Below are 21,899 nucleotides of genomic sequence, written 5' to 3'. Positions count from 1 at the left end.
AGTAAACAAATTGCAGAACAAATGCTGAATTGGTTTGTAGCTCCCATTCTTGCTCCTGTCTAGCTACTAGTCTTTCTGCTCCTAGTCTGCCCCTATTTACTGATTATTTTGACTTCAGCTACAGTCACATTAAGAATATTCATGAAGAAATTAATTTATAAAAAAGTGATTGATTTTATACATTGGGTCAGTCAATTTGCATGAGTATTTAGGTGGACTGTACATTTTTTAAATTTTGTTTCTCCTGTTCTTTAAAAGTTGTCAAGGAACATAACTTTTCAGTATTATTTCATAAAATTTATGACAGTAACTTTCACTGACCCTCATGATAGATCATTGAATGAATTTTGAATTCAAAAGTTATAATGAATATGTGTTTTGTTCAAAACTATGTGAAATATCTACCAGGCATCTTGTATTGTTTTATCATTAAATATTTACTACATTGTAATTATTTTTTTATCATTATATCATTAAATATATACTACATTATTATATTACAATTTACTACTAGCCATCAAGGCCGTGACAACAGGAGAATTGTAAAAAGAGATCTCACTAAAGTTAAAAAATATAAATTTTTTTTTCAAAAGTGAGAGGCGGAAAGCAAGAACAAAATAAAACTATGACTGGATACAATAATGGAAATACTGCTTAGGCCTTATCGAAACTTTCTTAACTAATACTAAAAACCAGAAAATTAAAATTAAAAACATCATATAATAGCTTAGAACTTCTCTCACCCCTGTAAAAATGATAGTTTCTGCATTGATGATAATGTCTGATTGATTGCTAAGGATATTATTCTTGCCTTTGTGTTGGGTATGATTACACGATAAATATTGTCAGAGAATTATTGTTTACTTATCGATGCTCTCTACAGCTAAAGAATGTTGCTTTTAATAGTTGTATAACATATTGTATGAATTGTTTTAAATTGAAATGCAATGGAAATACCACACATAAGAAACAATAAAATAATTCTTTTACTTTGATTAGCACATAATACCTACATAGATCACATCATTATAAGATAAATTATATAATACATAAGTTATAAAATAAAAAGTAGATGCGATTGAAGTCCATATTACTTGTTGTTAATTAAATGAAGTAATATTAACATAGATAATACACAATAAATATAAAAAATTATTACAAAACAATTCACAATTATTCAGAAGATTATTTTGAACATATATTAATATACTGTTATATTATTATTGAGTAGAAAATTTGGTTTTTTTAGATATTACTTAAAAATTCATCAACTAAGTAATTTTTTTTTTTCTGTAAAAGAAAATATTTTAATTGTATTTCATATAAATTGGCAGGAAGATTTTCAAAATGGTTTGGTGATTTATTAAAAATAACAATGGAAGTATAATAAGGCTAAGTATTGTATTGAATTTTACAAAAATATATTACAGAAAGATTCTGTACTTAACTTGTTAAGAGATATAATAATAGCATCTTTGGTTTTTTAAAGTCCTGGCAGAAATTTCATCAAAAACTGAATGTTTACTATTTATACTTAAAATACAACTTCCTGGGTATCAGCAGAAAATAAAAGTTCTGATTTGTCAAGAAAACCATTATTCAAGCTTAGCTGAAATGAATCAATAGTATTGTTATTTAAAGTAGGAAAAAGAAATTGTTAGATTCTACTAACTGAATAGGGAATGAGATAACAGAAGTTTTATCCCTTTATATTTTTCGTAAGTTATCTGACCTGCTTTATTTCCTGATCAATTTTTTACTTGCTTGGACAAAGTAAAGGAAGTATTGTGATCGCGAAAAATTTCAGATATCAACGGAAATATCCATTTTGACTAGTCTTGGCATGATATCTGTACGTACTACTTACGTATCTCGCATAACTCAAAAACTATTAGCCATAGTATGTTGAAATTTTAGGTTTAGGACTACTGTAGCATCTTGTTGTGCATCTCCCTTTTTGATTGCAATCGTCTGAACCAAAAGTGTCCAAAAAATCCAAAAAGTTGGATTTCTTAACTGCAGTAATAAGACCTCATTCAGAGCTTTTCATCGATATATCATAAATTATACTTGCCTTTATTGGTTCCAGAGTTATAGTGAAATGAAATATTTGGATCTTAGAAGGTGAAGGCACATCGGACTTCATCTCCTTTCTCTTTTTAACTTATTTTTTTTTAAATTTAAATATATTGATTTATTAATAATTATTAACCTCTGATTGTAAAAAAAGTTTTACGATAAATAATAATAGAAAAAAAATCGGATTTATAATTTAATAGGTGTACAAGGAAGTCATGTGGGGCACACATCAGATTTTTTTTAAATGTCCACATAGTTTTAGACTTAATTTCTCAAACATGGTACCGGTGATATGTAATTTATTTAAATTAATAATTAATATAATCCACATTACCAGCACGTTGATATGTTCTGTAGATCTTTCAGATTTTAACTATGATTTTTTAAACTTTGACTTTAATGCATTAATTTTAACTCCTTATGATGGCTTCCAAGTATGCCGAAAGATCGAGATAACATGTCAACGTGCTGGTAAGGTGGATTATTATATTAATTGTTAATTATTTAGTTTTAGACTTATTATTTGAATAAAGTATTCAACTTTATTATGATAATAATTATCATAATGTAATATTTCAATAGTACAAGCAACAAATAACATTAATGTAAATTCATTTGTAATTTTTCAAATCATTTTGAAAGTTATAAACAAATTATACAGAGTCATTCACGGTAACCGGATGTTTTTGAAGTGGGTTGTACTCGGGCGTTCGTGGTAGGAGGGACACGTGGCTGGTGTCTGACGTTTCCTTTGTTCATAGCATTTACATTTTAGTTGTTGAGATGGAGCCGTGGACGCTAGACCAACGCCTGTACGCGTATGACAGTTTTGTGCGAAATGACGAATCCGTAACTGCTGTTCAGCGAGATTTCCGCCGTCAGTTTAATATCCATCGTAATGCAAGTGTCCCTTCTCGTAACACAATATTGCGATGGGTAAACAATCTTCGAACAAGCGGTTCAGTATTGAAGAAAAAACCACCGGGTCCCCGACGAACTGCTAGCACTCCGGAGCACATCGAACGAGTAAGGGAAGCCATTGTCAGAAGCCCAAGCTATTCAGAGGCATTCAGCAGCGCTTCAAATGAGCACAAGTACGGTAAGACAAATTCTGCATACAGACCTGCATTTCCATCCTTACAAGATAGCCGTCGTGCAGCAGTTGAACGAGCAAGATTTCACGCAGCGATTACAATTTTGTCGACAAATGCTTACCATTTATGAAGAAAATCAAAATTTGTTATTGTTAATGAGTGACGAAGCCCATTTTCATCTGAATGGCTTCGTCAACAAACAGAATTGCCGGTATTGGGCAGAAAGAAATCCACATCAGCTTCACGAGAGACCACTTCATAGCCCAAAGGTGTGCAATAGGAAAGGTCGGTGTTATTGGACCATATTTTTTTGAAGAAAATGACGCTCCCGTAACTGTAGCAGCTGATCGTTACATTGCGATGTTGAATACGTTTTTCATCCCTGAGTTACGAAACCGGGGAATCGATTTTCAAAATGTGTTATACCAGCAGGATGGAGCTGCAACGATGGCTGTTCTCCGTAACTTGTTTCCGGACGGATCGTTTCCCGATTCGGCGACATTCCTTGGCCCCCTCGGTCCCCCGACATGAGTAGTAGTGATTTTTTTCTGTGTGGGGGTTTCTGAAATCGCGTGTGTACGGCAATAAACCGCGTACATTGGAGGACCGAAAGAAAGATCGCAATTCGTCATCACGTCACCCAGATTGATGTAGACATGCTGCAAAGAATTGAGGCCAGTTACCGTGAAAGGTTACAACAATGTATTGCCCAAAATGGACATCACTTGCCGGACATAATTTTTCGTTCATAAGTAACAAATGCTTTGATTTAACAAGTGTTTCAGTACCAATAAATTTTTTTTAAAGTAAATATTCAATTTTTTATGATTATTTTAAAAACATCCGGTTCCCGTGAATGACCCTGTATTTAGACATTTCACAGAAATTTATTACCGTAGGATTTAGATTTTGTAATTTCTTTAATAATCCATACATTTTTCTTTTTATGTTCAAACTGTTTCTTTTTTACTGAAGAGTAAGATAAAAAGAAAGCCAATGGAAATTCATTAAGAAAATTTTTTAATTTTTCATCAAAGCTAATTTTATTTTTTTTTTTACCAATTCGTTCCTGACAATATTTTTTAATTAAATCTTTACTGATCAAACTTTTGAAAAAATAAAAGGTTTTGGAAAGATCATTTTCTCTTCTAACATTTTCATTAATGAATGATGCTATTGCAATTAATAATTATGATATGAAAGTAAAAAAGGCCGATCTTCACAAAAAAATCAAAAATTATCTTTTTATAATTTGTAAAAATATTGTCTACACAAGTGACTGAGGTCCTATTAATTCTAGATGGCTGGTAGATTGAAATATTTAATCCTGCTTACTCAATCTCTGTTAATAATAATAAAATCGTTACAAGAGTAGAATTATCTAGAAAGTTAATGATAAAATTGCCAGTCACACTGAATTAATTAGAAATTTCAAAAAGTTTCAGATAGTTTATGTAGAAAATTTTTGAAAGAACCAGAAGTAGATCTATAAATTTCCATTAATCTCAATTTTAGACAATAAATAACTTTATTGTAAATTCATTTGTTATTTTTCAATTCATTCTGGAATTTATAAACAAATTTTATTTAAACATTTCACAGAAATTTATTACCGTAGGATTGGACACTGTTCTAAATTAATTTTTTCGTTGAGTAAATAGTAACTTTGAACTTTATTAAATAAAAGTAGTTTTTATAAAAACTTGAGACATCCCATTTTATGTGCAGTTCTATAAAAAACTTCAACAAGCTTGAAATTATCTAGCTCAAGAATGGATTCTATATTATATTGGTCAGCCAATGTTCTGAAAAACACAACAAAAACTGGTGACTCATTGGAAAGAAATGTTTCATAGATTTTGCTTTTATTTCTTAGGCATGTGTATTATATGGGAAATTTTTTAATTAGTGGTGTTCAGTTTTTCCAGGAGAAGAATCGGAGTTTGATATTTTTTTTTTGTCTTCAGTCATTTGACTTGCTTGATGCAGTTCTCCAAGATTCCCTGTCTAGTGCTAGTCGTTTAATTTCAGTATACCCTCTACATCCTACATCCCTAACAATTTGTTTTACATATTCCAAACGTGGCCTGCCTACACAATTTTTTCCTTCTACCAGAAGAAAAGCTTCTAATCGTTTCTTCCCAGATACTCCGATTGTCCAAGTTTCACTTCCATATAAAGCGCCACTCCAAACATATACTTTCAAAAATCTTTTCCTGACATTTAAATTAATTTTTGATGTAAACAAATTATATTTGTTTACATCAAAACAAATATAAGAAGATATTTTGATATTTTAATAAGATAAATTCAGCTTGATTGCCAATGTGTATTAACATTATTAGAATTTATGTATCTTTAGGAAATGATTTGTTAATATTAATTATTATATTAGTGATAAATGGAATTCTGTTATGGGAGGTATGTAAAGAGTTTAACAGGGGAATTGTTTCAAAGACAGAAAACATTTCTACTGTCATTAACAAATAATTTTCCTCAGATTTTTCAGTGACAGGAATGTTGACTGGAAGTAAATTGAAGAAATTACCCTATCAATATCTTGGTAACATTGCTGCCTACACAATAAGTTTTAATTGTTAATAAATATCAGAACAACTAAGATGAAAAATATATGATTAAATATTAAATCAAAACCATGCGACTTAAGAATTTTACTATGTTGTAAAATTCATTGGCAAAAACATAAATGTTTCTGTTGCTTTTGGGAGCTGAGATGATGAGTAGATAATCAACTCATGAGAAATCAGTAGACAAAAGTAAATTGTTTCAATCTGTTATTTTTAGGAAATTACTGTATTATAATCATTATTATTTCTTATGGAGCTGCAATTTTACCTTGTTGGATCATTTGAGTAATTTTTCATTTTTAGTAAAATGAACTGTCACCTATTTAAAAGCACTCAACTTAACACTTCAAGGACAAGATGTTGTGTGACTTGAAAAAATATCTTAGCAATGATGAAAAGGTGGAAAATTGTGATTCACTTACCAAATCATAATTATCAGATATTTCCAAATTCAAAAATTGTTTTGATCCCAGTAAAGTTATCTTAAGGGGGAAAATATCCCTCCTTATGCATAAATATATGTCGAGATGTATTTTATGGTTACCATGAAACTTCTGTTCTTGATGGAATCAAAAACTAGATTGGTAAATATTAACCAGAAGAGCCCGAACAACTTCATCCACAAATCCTCAGAGATTCTCTGAAATTGTAGCTCAAGTAAAAGTCTCCCCCAAATTTCTGTGCTTACTTACTACATGAAATTGTAGAGGTTCACAAAGAAACTTCAAAAATATCAATGCGAATCATAACAACGTACTCGTACTTCTTTAGAAAAAATGTTGTATGCTCTTCATTATCTAAAGAAGATATTAAGTAAAACAAAAGATGTTTAAAAGGGATCTGTATGATTTATAAGATTGTAGTGGATCAGAATTACTGATCTTGATCAACTTGAATTATTCTATTAATAATTAGATTATCCTCTTTAATAGTTATTATACCTTTTCAGATATGTTTAAGCCTCTCTCATTTTTACATTCTTTACTTTGGCTAGTAGTCTTCTCATATTGGTAAACCTGTGTTTTACATGAGACTTGTATGTGAGAACGTTTTTCTTTTATAGATAATTTTTCCCCCTACACCCCTTGACCTGTTATGTAGTCAAACATGGCTCATTCCAGGGGCGTGTCCTTGCGACTCTAACGGGCCCGCCGGTTCTTCTTATTCTAATTTGCCAGCTTCTAACTTCACAGGCGGGGGTAACCGGGCCCGATTATGCCGTTCCCGGGACCCCGCCCCATCCGCCGGGACTCGGTCCTTCCTCCAATTTTTTTTTTGACCGGGGGATTGGGAGTCTCTGTGCTTCCTCACTGCCGCCCACCCGTGCAAGCACGGACGAACAGCAATTCGTTAGGAGGCTGTCCCTACTCGTGAAAGTAATGGAAAAAGTTTATATAAATATGTCCCAAAATGCTTCGTTTGCGAGTTACGGCTAGTGAAAGAGTTTACTCTGATTTCAGTTACCCCGGTGAAATTAGGTCGTACCAAAATTATTAGAACGTTAATTATGGAGCAGAATTAGTGATTTATTATGTTTTTTGACGTGAAAACTCGAATAAATTAGGTACCAGAAAAGGTTCTGGGACCTGTTGCAGATAAGGATCTACAATAGTTTTTTGAGAAATCTGGGAGAGAAAACCAATAAATTGGGGTAATAAACCTGTTCTTTATGTTTGATGTACAACAACTTAGTGGTTAATAAACACATAAAACTTGTAGAGAATTTAATTCTGAACAAAATGGTGTAAGATAAGTTGAATAAACAAGAAAAGTTAGAAAAATTCGATTTTATTTAAAAGCAGTAGTACATTATTACATTTTAAACAAAAATCCTGAAGCTTAATGTCGATAGCCATCCCCCAGTTTATGAAAAAGATACAAAAATCTTTGTATGTAACTGTGCGCTTCACATTTCCAGTGGCGTGGTGTTTGGCTGTTGTACGCATGTGCACATAGGAAGCTGCACGCGAGAGAGAAAGAACACTATCGCTCTCGCAGTGCCAACCCTGGCGTGCTGGTGGAAAGTATTTTTTTTTTACTTCGCGTGTATTGTGCTTAAAAACCGTGAACCATATTCTTGAATGTTAAATATGATAAAGTGTAAAATTAGATTATTATCCTCCTTTCAGATACTCTATTTGATTCATTTTTTCGGTTCTTTTATTTTACAGAAAACTTTTAACCATGCCCTTGAAAAGGCCCAGAAAAAAATTTTCTTGAACAGCATCCCCACTGATTTTAGTTACGAGCCGCCACTGGTTAAAAGATTTTTTTTTTTTAAACTGGAAATTACATAATTGTAAAATAAAAATAAATAATAGTTACTTAGCTAATTATCGTTTTATTAATGACAGAAATACAATAAATTATTTGAAAAACTATTTCAAAGTTTGCAATAAAATAGCAACAGTTAATCAACAATGTGCAACACTATATTAGGCGTTTTTCGCCCACAAACAACAAAAAAACTATATTAGTGTTTAAATCATTCTGTAAGGTACATTAAGTATATTAGGTACTTTGAACTTTGCTGTCGTTAGCGAAGGTTTTCTGTGAATTTTAGTTTGAACGCGATCGGTTTTACCATTGAAATAATGCCGTAATTATTTACAACAGATGAATATGCTGCTGCTGCTGACATGGTATCCATTTTGAGTGTGTGTAATGGTAATGCTTCAGCTGCTGCTGTAGAGTAGGAAATACGTTTTCCGTATCGCAGGATTCCAGATCCCAAGACAATTAGCGCGACTTTTCGCAATCTTCGGGAAACAGATTCTTATTTCGTATTCGTACCAGCTACGAACGATCTGACCAACAGGACTCTATATTGATGAAATTATTATCGATGCAGTCCAGGCGTCAATACACGATGTCTTTCTGAGCGGATCGAGTTTCTCATTCGATGATTTGCAAGACACTTAAACAAAACAAATTTTATCCTTATCATAAACAGCCAGTTCAACATCTGCACGCAGGTGACGGTCCGCTTCGCTTGGAGTTCTGCAATTGGTTGAATACAAATCGACAACTGTACAAGTATGTTTTGTCGACGAGGCAAATTTCGCTCGGGATGGCTCAGCAACTTACACAATGAGCAAACATGGGCAGAAGTAAATCCTCATGCTATAGTGTAGCCTTTCTCACAGTCAGCCGTTTGAACCGTTGATATTTTGTGCCAGCTTAAATGCTGAGGTCTGCTTGCATTTTATTCAAGTAGAATTTCTGCAGCTGCTTGAAGATGTTCCTCTAGCGCTGAGACGCAAAGTATACTTCCCGCACGATGGCGCGCCTCCCCACCTCTCTTGTGCCGTTTTACTCACTTGAAACATCATTTCCCAGAGAATAGGATCGGGACCACCAAGATCGCTAGATGTAACGCCTTCAACTTTTTGCGTCTGTGCATGGATGAAAAATATTGTATACAAAATAAAAATTAATTCTCATGAGGAATTAATTGTACGCATTAATGATACAGCTTAACAACTTAAGGACAGCCTTGAAGAATTAAAAAGAGCAACAGAAGCATGCCAAGAAAGGTGTTAAAAATGGTGGGCTCATTTTTTAATATTTATTATAAACTGGTACATATAATCTTTGATCTAGTGTACCGATTTTAAATAAAATTCGAATTTTTCTAACGTTTCTTTGTTTTATTCAACTTATCTTAACCATTTTTACAGAATTAAATTCTGTACAAGTTTTGTTTAATACTTGTTTACTACCCATTTAAGAAAGTTATTGTACGTCGTGCATAAAAAATAGGGTTTTTACACAAATTTATTGGTTTTCACCGCAGATTTCTCAAAAGCTACTGTATATACGTTTCTGGGACAAATTTTATTCGATTTTTCATGTCAAAAAATATAAGAAATCAGTAATTCTGCTGCTTAATTAGCATCCTAAAAATTTCAGTACTATCTCATTTAATCGAGGTAGCTGAAATCTGAGCAAAATCTTTCACTAGCCGTAATTCGCAAACAAAGCATTTTAGAACATATGTTTCCATAAACTTTTTCCATTGCCTTCACACATAGAATAGGTTTTGAAAATCCTTGAAGAACTTTGTGTATATATTTCTTAACTTTCTGTATGTATAAATATTTATTCTTTATATTTCAGCATTAATTTTTAAATCAGTTGATTCAGTACTGCTGACAACTCTTTAACGGTGTATTCATTTATCTCCTCTGTTATTTTTCAGCCGTATGTGATCTTATACATTTTTCTGTCATCCACTTCTTCTATTAAACATATTGCATCAGAAATACTTTTGTTGCTCTCTTCTGTTGATATCATAACTATTATATTCTTTTTTTCTGATAAGTCTTTGCCTCTTTTATTCGATTTTAAAATAATATAAATTCAGTATTTTCCTTACATAGAGGTGCCATGCAAAAGTTTTTCATACTCCCCTGACAGTTAATTTTTTATAAATTGATCTTGAAACATATTTTTCTTTTTTTTTGGAAAAAAATGTAACCTAATATTACCAGAGATTGCTTTAAATATAAAATTAAAACTTGCATCCATCTGCCTTTGTAGTTTTAGAAGTGTATTTATGTTAAACACCACAACTGTAATAATAAATAGATTATTTAACATGAATCAGAAGTCATAATTAGTTCTTTGATAAATAGATTTACCATCTTTTATGAATTATTGATAATGTTAAATTAAATTACTGCTAAAATTTGGTTGTTTTACTGAAAGTTATGAAATGAAGAGTGAATTCATTATATTTATTACTCAACCTACTGATTAACTATAATAGCTACTTCCTTTACTGTCTTCATTACCTTGATTCTTTACTTCTGTCTAGCTTATTAGATTTTTTCAGCAGCTTTAGTAGATAGGTGTTTTGATTGAAAGAAATTTAATGGGTTGTAGCGTAGTCAGCAGATATCCTAACTTGATGACAGTACATATTATTATTATTATTATACATAGTTTGCACTTTCACGTTATAATATTTTTTGTACTAAAAATCGTTTTCATATATTACTGTTGTAGATTGAAAATAAGTACATATATTGGCTTCTTTTTGTTTATTTATGGTGCAAAAATCCAACATAATATGAACTCTTTTCTTAACAGTTTTTTTTAGTAATGAAAATTTGAAACAATTACCCATTTTTCCATAGTCTCAATTAATTCATGTAAAATCAATTGGTTTTAGAGTTCATTTTCAAATAGAGAAAATAATTACATAACAATTGGTTCTCAGTTGAGCCTGAATTGTATGTGACAACAATTATTTTTCTTCTTTTCTAGGCAGAAGAGGACTTCTGGGCAAGAGTGATGATCACTTATTGTATTTTGAGAAGTTAACTAAAGGCGCTTCGCAATGCAAACTTTGCGGACGCATTGTGGGTCATATGAAAAACCATTATTTAACTCATAATCCTGAAACACACCAGTGTCCTATATGTTTGTGTACTCTCACTCGAAGAAGTACCCTACTTCGTCATTTAAGACTAAGACACAATTCAAATAAACTCCAATGAGACTAAAAATATTTAATTAATATTTTTAGAAGTTGATGATGGTATGCCGTGCCGTGTTGGTTGAGTTAGCCATGTTAAACTGTCAGTTAGAATTCTGTAAGTTTTTAACTAGTGGAAACTGTATATGAATTCTAGATTTGATGTTTTAGAACAAATATGGTTTCTCTGGCCCAGGTATTTCAGATAACCCACCGGGTTGGTCTAGTAGTGAACGAGCAAATCAGCTGATTTGGAAGTCAAGAGTTCCAACGTTCAAATCCTAGTAAAGGCAGGTACTTTTATACGGATTTGAATACTAGATCATGAATACCGGTGTTCTTTGGTGGTTGGGTTTCAATTAACCACATATCAGAAATGGTCGAACTGACATTGTACAAGACTACACTTCACTTACACTCTTACATATAATCCTCATTCATCTTCTGAAATAATACCTGACGGTGATTCCCGGAGGCTTAACAGGAAAAAAAGGTATTTCAGATAACAAACTCTTTCTTTATTCACTAATTCATTTAGATATGGATTTAGATTAAAATTTCATTTCTATTATACATTGAAAAATTCAATCTTTTTTATTTTTTGTATTTTTACCTGCTAAAACAAAAGTATCATTAGTGTATGGTAATTATATATGTAATTTTTTTACTTATGTTTAAAAAAATATATATCAAGAAAATGGTGTGTGTGTGAGTGTATGAACATATTCCTTCATGGAAGGGGTCAGCAGAATTTGTTTATTATGACGAGTTTTGGTTTTTATATAATATTCTCTTATGCATTATATTAATATTAAAGTTTTAGAGTTCTTATTTTAACAAGTCCTTTAACTTTTAGCTAAATATTTTGTATTGCATTTAATTTTCATACACTTTTTGAAGTTTTATACTGTTAAAAGCTAGTAAAATTCCTTATATGTTTTCTAGTGATTTTTTTTTAATATGATGCCATCAATACTAATTTATACACCCTTACTACAGTTCTTTGATTTATATATATATATTTTTTTTAAATAGGTGTAATATATTAATATCTTGATTATCAGAACAATGATTAGTATCTACTAAATTAACCAAAATGTAATAAATAAATATTCAGATGTAAACCCAAGGTGAAATAAATTTAGCCGATCATCATTTAAAAATCAATTTGCTGAATTATAAAGTGCAGTAAAACTTTCTTTTTTATTTTATAAAAGAAATAAAACATTATTTATTACTCTACATTCTGATGAGCCAAATTATTTTGTTTTTATTGTATTGCATTGGAGGTAATGTTGATCAGTTTTTAAGCTTAGTTTAAAAATGTTAAACCATGTATAATACAGATAGGATATTATTAGTGAAATAATATTTGACAGAACAAGTTGTGAAATGTTAAAATCATAAAAAAGTATCATCAGAATCGTCTTAGAAGCTTTTAAGCTCAAGTACTGTTTTCAACATTATTTTATACTAGAATGAAACTATGCTTTACAATTTTCTGTTGAAAACGGATTGTTTATGGTATAAAATTATTTATATTAAAATATTGGTGTTAATGTTTATATAGACCATTTTACACACAGTTATTCTTCTTTTTTTTTAATTTAAAAGAATTACAAATACATTTTTATAAAGCTTCTGGTCCCTGTTCAGGTGCCATTTTGTTGTAAGCTTCTATACACCAAATTTAAATTATTTAGAAAAATAAAAATTTTAATTTTTTTTAAATTTTAAAGAATAAAAAAATTAAATGAACTTACTAATGTTGGGATTTGCGAAACAATGTACAAAGACTATGCTGCTTGATAAGTTTACATCCTAAGATTGCTCTCTCGAGTTTTACAAAAATCATTACAGTAACTCAACACATCAAAAAATGCTACTAACAGCAATGAATAATTTATACATTATTTATAAAAATAAAAAATAACAAATAATAAACACATTTGACTTAGAACACCCACAATTAGTATTCTTGTAATTCTTAGAACCCTTATTACTTATCTACTTGTACATATCAGAATTTCACAAATCATCTTATTAATACTTATGCTAATACGGAATTTGTCAATCTGAAATTAATTGTAATTATAATTTTGAACATAATTTGTCATTATAGCATGTAACATTTTTAATATTTTTTTTATAAAATAGTCAACGAATAAGTAACTTTCTAATGGATCCATGAAGTATTTTTACGGAGAGGTCTTTAATAATAGTTTCTCATACTTGTATACAAAATAAAGCATAGATTGCAAACCTCCTGAACAGTTTTTTTGAATAAAGTCACTGCACTCAAACTCACCATGACGAATCCCAACACAAACTGTCTTTTTTATGGTCTCACCGGTCGAACCCCACCACCATTTCTGAGAATTACTCAGTCTCTGTGTGAGTGCATGTATGTACACTAACGTAACGCTTTCTGTGGGAAACATTTGTCATACTTTAGCATGATGTCATACTACGATTAAAATTTTATTTTTAGAAAGAATGTTTGGTAAAAAATGAATAATGCCGTGATTATCCACAATCATCAGTCTTTGAATAAATCAATTTAACCTTGCGTTTTAAAATCGTCCGTCGACATAATAAAAAATTTATAAAATACAAAGTATAAAATGCAAATAAAGTAACCCAACTTACATTTAGCCTTATGAGCCTATTTGGTCAAAATTTATAATGATTACAAGAAATAATAAAATAAATAAAGTAGAATGAAAATGAATACATTATAATTAAATTAAATAGTTTTAAAATTATTAAAAATAAAACATATCATTTAACTTAAACTCTTTAACTAACAAATTAAGGTATGATTTTGAGGTCATCTCCTGATTGGCTCACATTATCAAAAATAAAGTTACTTATTTTTATAAGTACATTTAAATTCATTCCTCACAGTTCTCTAACAGGAGCTTCTCTGACAGAATAGAAATTAAATATTATCCAAATTTCATTAAGTAAGAAGTAATAATAATTTTACTATTTTAAAAAAGAGCAAAAAAGAAATAGTCTTAAAACTAAATTTATTTTACAATAAATTGACAAGAAGGTATGATTTATGATTAATTAAACCACTGCAAAACGGTATTTCAGGGACTTCATTTTTTGAAAGAATTATTGTTTAACCTTATAACATTAATCATATTGCAATGAATATCCAGTTTGCAATAATAAAACCAATCTTAAGAATCTATCATTTATTTTTACAATTCGCTTCATGAAAAATAAAAATTCAACCATATGAACAAGCAACAAAAGTTTATGAAATTAGTTAATTAACATCAGCAGTTATCTAAAAATATGCTAATAATTAGAAACATTTACAAATTGCTGTCTTTACCTCAAAGACATAATTCATTAATTTAAATTAATTTTCCCTGTTTAAAGTATTTATTATTTCTTGTTTACCCTAAAAATTCCCTAACCAGTTAATGCAAAATAATTGATGGGATATATATATTGTCATTTTAAAAGTGTAATGAAAAAAACAGTTTTTAAAGTGCTGTTTGGACAGTATTTTATGTTAAAGTATTATAATTTAATATCATTAATCCCGTTTAAAGAATGTTGTTATTAAAGTTCATTAGCACACAGGGATATTATTCTAATCTAGAAACTAGATAATAATGAATGAACTTTTTTTTTAAATTTTGTAAATACCTGTTTAAAAATTTGAAACAAGTTTGAAGCTGCAGTAAGTATTTTTCTGAGCATTTTCCAAGATCATGGTGAAAATTACATTACCTGTAATAACTTAAAAGACTATACAAAAATGTTGAGCATGAAAAGAAAAAATATTTTTATCATTAATTTTTTTTTTGTAGAATAAAAAATAAAGCTGCCATTTTGAATAATATGATGCCATATATATTCATTTCTTTAAGAAAAAATTAAACTTTTTACTTATTGCTAAAAATTTTATTTAATACCTCCAATGGTTTTTATATGTTTATGTTTTTAATTGTAGATATCCATTTTTTCGTCATACAGAACAAAAAAAATCCCAAGTTGAAGATTACTTGGATAAAGTAGTAATAACATGATAAATAAAGAAAATGAGAAGGGGTAACATATGGTTCTGATAAACTTTGCACAATGTCAGTGGTTGGGGACGCTGTTTATCACAGTTATTTTACTTAATGCCATTGCCATGATGGTACAGAGGGAATGTGGCTGATGAGAGATGGTAATGTGTTGTTGGGTAAGGTGTGTTGGTGGTGTTCTTACACTTATTATAAGACTTATTAATAATAGAGTTGTGGAGTGGGTTCGCATGACTAAGTTTCTCGTACCTATAGTTGCTTCCTTTCTGCCACCATTGTAAAATCTGATAGCTGTTATATAATTTCAAGAAATTTTAGCTGTTTATTCATAGTCATTATAAAAAGTAAAACTGTATAAATTTAATTTAGCTACTTTTGCCATTATGATTTTTTTTTAAATGAATTATGAATACTTTCTTAAAACTTGCTTAAGTATTTTTTAATAATAGGTAAAAAAATGTACATTTTTTCAGTCAAAAAGTAATCTTAATAAGCCCAGTGTTCAATTCTTGCAAGTATTCAGAATCTGCTTTTTGTAAAGAATAAAAAAATATGTTTTTTTGTAAAAAAAAACGTATTATTTTTTTTCTATTAACTCAAATTTGCTGTACTTCAGGGTTGAAACTGTGACAAGATTATAAAAGAAGACATTAATTCAAAGCTTGTTTATTGAGGTTTACAATCTATTGAAACTTTTAACATGAATTTTTTAAAACAATTTTTTTAACAGATTTTTAAAAAAGCAATTTCAATTACATGACATGTTAAATAGAAAAATAAAGTCACATTTCAGCCAATTTTTTTCTCATTCAGTAATAAAGGAAAAATCAAGATGCAAAATTATTTCATAAACTTTAAAAAATATTTTCAAAAAACACTATGCCTCTCTCCTTCAGTCATATAAAAATGTAACTAAATTTTGTTGAATATTCAGTTTCATCAAATGAAAATATTTTTTAATGTGTATGCAAAATTTTAAAACTTCAGATTTTTTTCTTAAGATTTTTTCCTCATTATATTGGGAATTTCAGACTCTACAACATTTTTAAATAATAAAAAGATAATTTGTATGAAAAATTCTGCAAACTGGAATTCTAAACTTTAAAAAACCTTTCTTTTAATTGTTTAAGTGCTACAAGGTAGATTCCTAACTTATTTTTTAATAATGATGAGGTTTTCCTGTAAGAATCAAATTCAGAATCAGGAATGAGAATCTGAAACACTGACACTACATCCGTTGCTGGACAGCTATATGTTATTGCAATTAAAAAATAGGATTTCCTGACAATTGAATCAAAAATAGTACTCATTCCTAGTCCCTAGAATAAACACTTATAGTTGTTAGTTCATGACATTTATTTTATGAAATGAATAGTCTGTTAGATATCATATCCATCATAGTAATAGATGATTCACTTCTGGTCATAAAATTTGCTTTTTGTTTTTAAAGACAAAAGTTAGTTTTAAAAATATCACAGCCATTACTAAGAAAAAACAAGCATCCTGTGCCATAGTACTTAGGGGATTCAGGAATGAGAACTGGTTTCTTGTTACCTTCTTTGCTGAGATAAGTATACCCTTGCACATCAGAATGCTAAGTCCACCAGAATCTATGTGGATTCATCAATGCCAGTAATTTCTTTGCACTGTTTACTACAGATACTGGATGTATAATAAGCATCATTACTCTCAGAGACAACTAGTCTTAACTGGAACTGCTTATTTCATCAAAAAAGGTTCAAGTTTATGTACTTTCTGTTGTGAAAAAATGCATTATATACTCATTACACATAAATAATACCATGCACTAAATAATGTGTCTTTACAATATTCATTTAGGGAAACAATTCATTTATTTTAAGAAAATATTTGCTGTTCATTCTAAGTTTATTACCATTGCATAATTATCCTTGTAGTAGTATAATTTTAAATTAATGAGCAATTATACTAATTATTCATTCAGAATAAATGAGTAGTACTACTAAGAAGAAATTTCTTGATAGCTTTAGAAATGATACAATATTTAATTAATAATGTAGTTATGATTTAATTTCATTAATTAATATGCGAGTTCAGTTTAAGCAATTAATGAATTAAAAAATTTGTGATATTTATAAAAAGGTAAATAAATAATTTATGCGTTTTGCCCTATCTGTTGTTTTTTTTTTTGTTTTCAGGTAAGCTATTAGTTAAATATTATGCAGCTTTGTGGAAATTGTATTTTTTTAAACTAATTATATATGTAATATGTTTATTGGTAATACTTTTCAAACCACCAAAACAACGGTATATATGGTATAGTTAACTACCAACAAAGCATATTCAGTGTGAAACTAAAGAGTTTTGGAGATAGGATAGGATACCTCTCAAAGGAGAGGTATCCTATCCTATCTCCAAAACTTGTACAACAGTGTACTGTTAAAAGATTACACAGATAAATCATTGTGTATAATTTATATATGCCGTTCTGTGTCTTCTATAATGCTGCTTGTAACAGTAGTTTTAAAGAGTTATTTTGTGCCTACACATATAGCAAATATTGCCAACTTAATAAGTTTACCCATTTTCTAGTATGTTTGAAGTTCAAACCATTTGAGAAAATCTGCCTTTTTTGGTGATTAACTTATTATTATTTTTTTAATTTATTTGTTATTTTTATAAGTCAATATTTTTGATCTATTTTCATAAATTGTAACATTCTAGGGGGAATATTTTGTATCAGATCTTCTACCTTATAGTTAGTTCTTATAATAAAATTTTTTTTAAATAGTTTAAAATTCTTATTGAATATAATTATTTTAAATTATTTATTTCTTTACCTACTTATGTGGAGTTGCAATCATCACTAGTTACTTACATTTCTACCTAAGATGTTTATAGAGTTTAATTTTTTTATATAACTGATTTATAAATCTATTGATTACTATAATATATGTGTTATATATGACAGATGAAACAAGATTGTTTACACTACCATATGTCCTATACTTGTAGCAGAAGAATTTTATAAATTATTTTCTTATACTTCAAACAAGAGTAATATTGATCAATTTCAAATAAGGTCATTCACCATGAAGTTTTATAAATGAATCTATGTAAATTTTGTTCTTTTGTCATACAGAAAGTTATAAATCTGTATTGTGATAGTAGACATTCATTTGGTTTTGATGAAATTCCCGTTATTATATTAAAGGAAGTCATAGTTTGTGTTATTGCCCAACAAACTGATGTAATTAATGAACCTTTTCAGTTGAATATTTTGCAGTTGCCGTAATATTTTGTTGTTATTTCTAAACAAAAGAAAGGATCTGGACTTTATTTAAAAAGTTATATGACAATTTTATTACTGTATGTAATTTATACATATTTAAAAGATTTTTCAAAATACACTTAAAATTTATTTAAAAACAATTTGACAAAATTTTATTAACATCTCTTCAGTATGGTATAGGAAAAACTACTGACACATTGTTTCCCTTGAAGTTTTGTAAACAACAGTTGTTTTGTTGTGTAAAAATTCACTTATAAATTTTTTTATGGAAGCAGGTTTGTTTCTTCACCTTTAAATTAAAAGCTTTGTTACTATGTTATCAAATGAGTTGTTTACAGTTGTATTTAAAGTAAAACCTTACCAAGTCTAAACATAGTTAAAATTTCATTCCTACTGGAAGTACCTTAGAAGAAGCAAATCCTCAATTAAAGATATAGTGTGCCACAGAATTATCTTTATTCACTTGATCTTATTATTTATTAATGATCCTCGAAATCGCAAACCACCAACTTATTCAGAGTTGCATCTCTGTATTTGTATCTGAAGATAATTATATAAAAGGTCAAGAAAAGGAAAGAGAGAAAAGGCTCTATGAAAGTCAACCTACTAAAAGTAGAAGTATCTTTAATAGTTTTTTCCCGTTTAGCTTCCGGAACCATCGCAAGGTATTACTTCAGAGTTCCAATGAGGAGGGTATGCACGAGTAAATTGTATAAATGTAAATGAAGTGGTCCTGTACATTCTCAGGTCGACCATTACTGAGATGGGTGGTTAATTGAAAACCCAGCCACCAAAGAACACTGGTATCCATGATCTAGTATTCAAATTCGTATAAATGTAATTGCCTTTCCTAGGATTTGAACCTTAGAACTCTTTACATCAAAATCAGTTGATTTGCAATGACGAGTTTACCATTAGTAAGTCTTTAAAAGAATTATGTTTGAATAAGAAATCATTTCATATGATTTGATGGCATTGTTATTTGTGTTTGGCTTTCTTTATGAATCTCCTTCAACTTTTTTTATCTAGGAAATTTGTGTAATTTATTTTGTTAGTTTTAAAGTGAGAATTTTAAGGCGCTGCATATTTTAATAATTTAATTTTAAAAGAATTATCAAATTTTTCTCTTTATTGTCAATTGTATTTTTCAATTAAGTCAACATATTATTTCTGGTGAAAAATGTTGTTTGTACCCTTCCTAAAAGGTTTATCTATTTGTTTATTTAAAATTAAAATCTGTTCATTTGTCATTTGTAAAGTGGTTATCCAGTTTTAATGTAACTAACTGTTTAATCTACTGTTAGCCCTCACAAATGTGTACAATGTATACCACTATAAAATTTCAAAAATATGCCAGAGGCACCACCACCCTTTTTTGGCCAGAAATAGTTTGTTTCTATTTTCAGTTTGTTTCTATTGTCAGTTTAATTTTTATAAATTTCAAGAACTTTTCTAGCTACTTATCTGTTAATGTCCCACATAATACAATGTCAACATAACTTAATGCTTGCTTTGCTCACTAACCTTATTTTTATTGATATGTTATTTTACACAATTATTATTTTATTAGAAATAGATCTTTTCAGTTTTATTTTAGGTTTTTCTGTATTATTGCAACAACTTGTTTTTAGATGTTACCTGAAAACTTGTATTTTCTTGCTTTCAGTGTTGTTTAGTCTTGCTTTGTGTTAATCTCCCAGCTATTATTATGAATAGTTTATATTAATAATATAAATTATTAATATTTAAGGTTAATTAAACAAGGTTAGCGAGCACTAGGTTATGTTGATATTGTGTTAGATGGGACATTAACCAACAAATGTTCTTTTACGTTAAATATTGTTTAATGAATGATATTTTTCCTGCCGATAATCTGATAAGCAAGAGGATACACACAGGCATATAACAGTGTCTGCCATTACAATTATTTCACTACATTTATACTAAGTAAACCAACCTTCCTGCACATTGGATTAGGTCATTTATTTCTTAATTTTCTGTTAAGATGTAGACATTTAGATCTGTAGTATTGTTATTGACATAGGTTTTGAGTCTACCCGAAGTAAAATAGTTATCTCACTGTGATATTTATTATTCTCTCCTTATAATAACTACTTTACTGCATCTTGCTCATTAGAATTGCTACTACTGCATTTTCTTAATATAATTTAGTCTTAAGAATCCTGAGTCCTACCCTGACCTACCTGTCTGAAAAGTCCTATCCTGACTGAAAATCTTGGTTATCTTTCCATTTCTCACTCATTCCTACTTATCTAAATTTAACCTATCAGTTTTCCCTTTTTTTAGATTCTCTAGACTACCACTTCTAATCGCTCTTCCAATATTCCATGCTCTAATTTAAATAATAACACTGGTATTATATTTTATAAAACCATCTATTTTTTCATAATTTTAATTTATGTTCTCATATGTATAGATTATTAAATGATTTTTAAATTTTACTTTTATATACTAGTAAATATTTATTTTTATTAGTTGACTAAATGATATGTATTTTTTATTTAAAACTGGTCTATACTCATAATCTTTAATGCTACCATTTTTTCAGTATGTTTATGTATTCTTTTCAAACATCCTATTTGATGAATTTAAAACATTTTGATTTTTCAAATGCGCCGTAGGTTTAAACTTCAGCTAAGTTTAATTAGGAAATTTGACTGAGGTGCATGCCCTCTTTTAATAAGATAATAATGTAAAATAAGGTACGAAAAAATAATACTAAGAAATCTTTAACCTGATGGCAAGTTCACAGAATGCTTATCTGTAGTTATATACAACTTTGAGTTTATAACCAGTGTAGACTACACTTTTGAATTGGATACTGAGTGAAAGATTCATAAGATTTATTTGCCAGAGTAACCAACAATCTTAAAAAATTTTATACAATAAAAATTGCTAAAATTTTAATGTTGCAGTAAAACAAAAAAAGATATTTCTTCCACTATGTTAGTAATATAAAAATTTATATTATATGTTGACAGATTATGAAGAAGATCCTGTCAATAAAAATAAATGGTTAATTTTTTTTTAAAAAACTTCAACATGGTCAATGACAGTTAACCAAGCCTGTTCAGTTAGTCAGTCATCCAGTTGGCTGGTTGTTTGGTTCTTGTTCTTCATTTTTTCTTCTCTTTGCTAAATTTTTGCTCAATGTATTCACTATATCTTACATTCTCAATCATCTATTTTATACACCATCTTTGCTTTTCTGTACAGTTTTTATCTTTATTTCCACCCTTAACATAGATTACCTACAATATTCTACCAGAATTTTCTCTGCTTTTCTGTTCATCTTAGGACCTTTTCATTTGA

At 29.2% G+C, this 21,899-nt stretch overlaps 1 protein-coding gene across 4 annotated transcripts in view; it reads left to right on the top strand.

The window, feature by feature from the left end:
- The window catches only part of LOC142334408 (modifier of mdg4-like), a 288,350-nt gene that overhangs the window by 244,533 nt on the left and 21,918 nt on the right, over positions 1–21,899 (top strand). The window contains exon 5 of one of the 4 annotated variants that reach the window (XM_075382432.1): positions 11,033–11,302. The exons of the other annotated variants lie outside the window; for them this stretch is intronic. Coding sequence (XP_075238547.1) covers positions 11,033–11,265 — 233 coding nt within the window. The 3' untranslated portion in view covers positions 11,266–11,302. Of the gene's footprint in view, positions 1–11,032; positions 11,303–21,899 lie in introns of those variants that run through there. 4 annotated transcript variants of the gene reach the window in all.

This window comes from Lycorma delicatula, chromosome 1 (assembly GCF_047948215.1).
Source record: "Lycorma delicatula isolate Av1 chromosome 1, ASM4794821v1, whole genome shotgun sequence".
Lineage (NCBI taxonomy): Eukaryota > Metazoa > Arthropoda > Insecta > Hemiptera > Fulgoridae > Lycorma > Lycorma delicatula.
The sequence above is the reverse complement of the archived record's forward strand: the minus strand, read 5'-3'. Positions and strand labels throughout refer to the sequence as shown.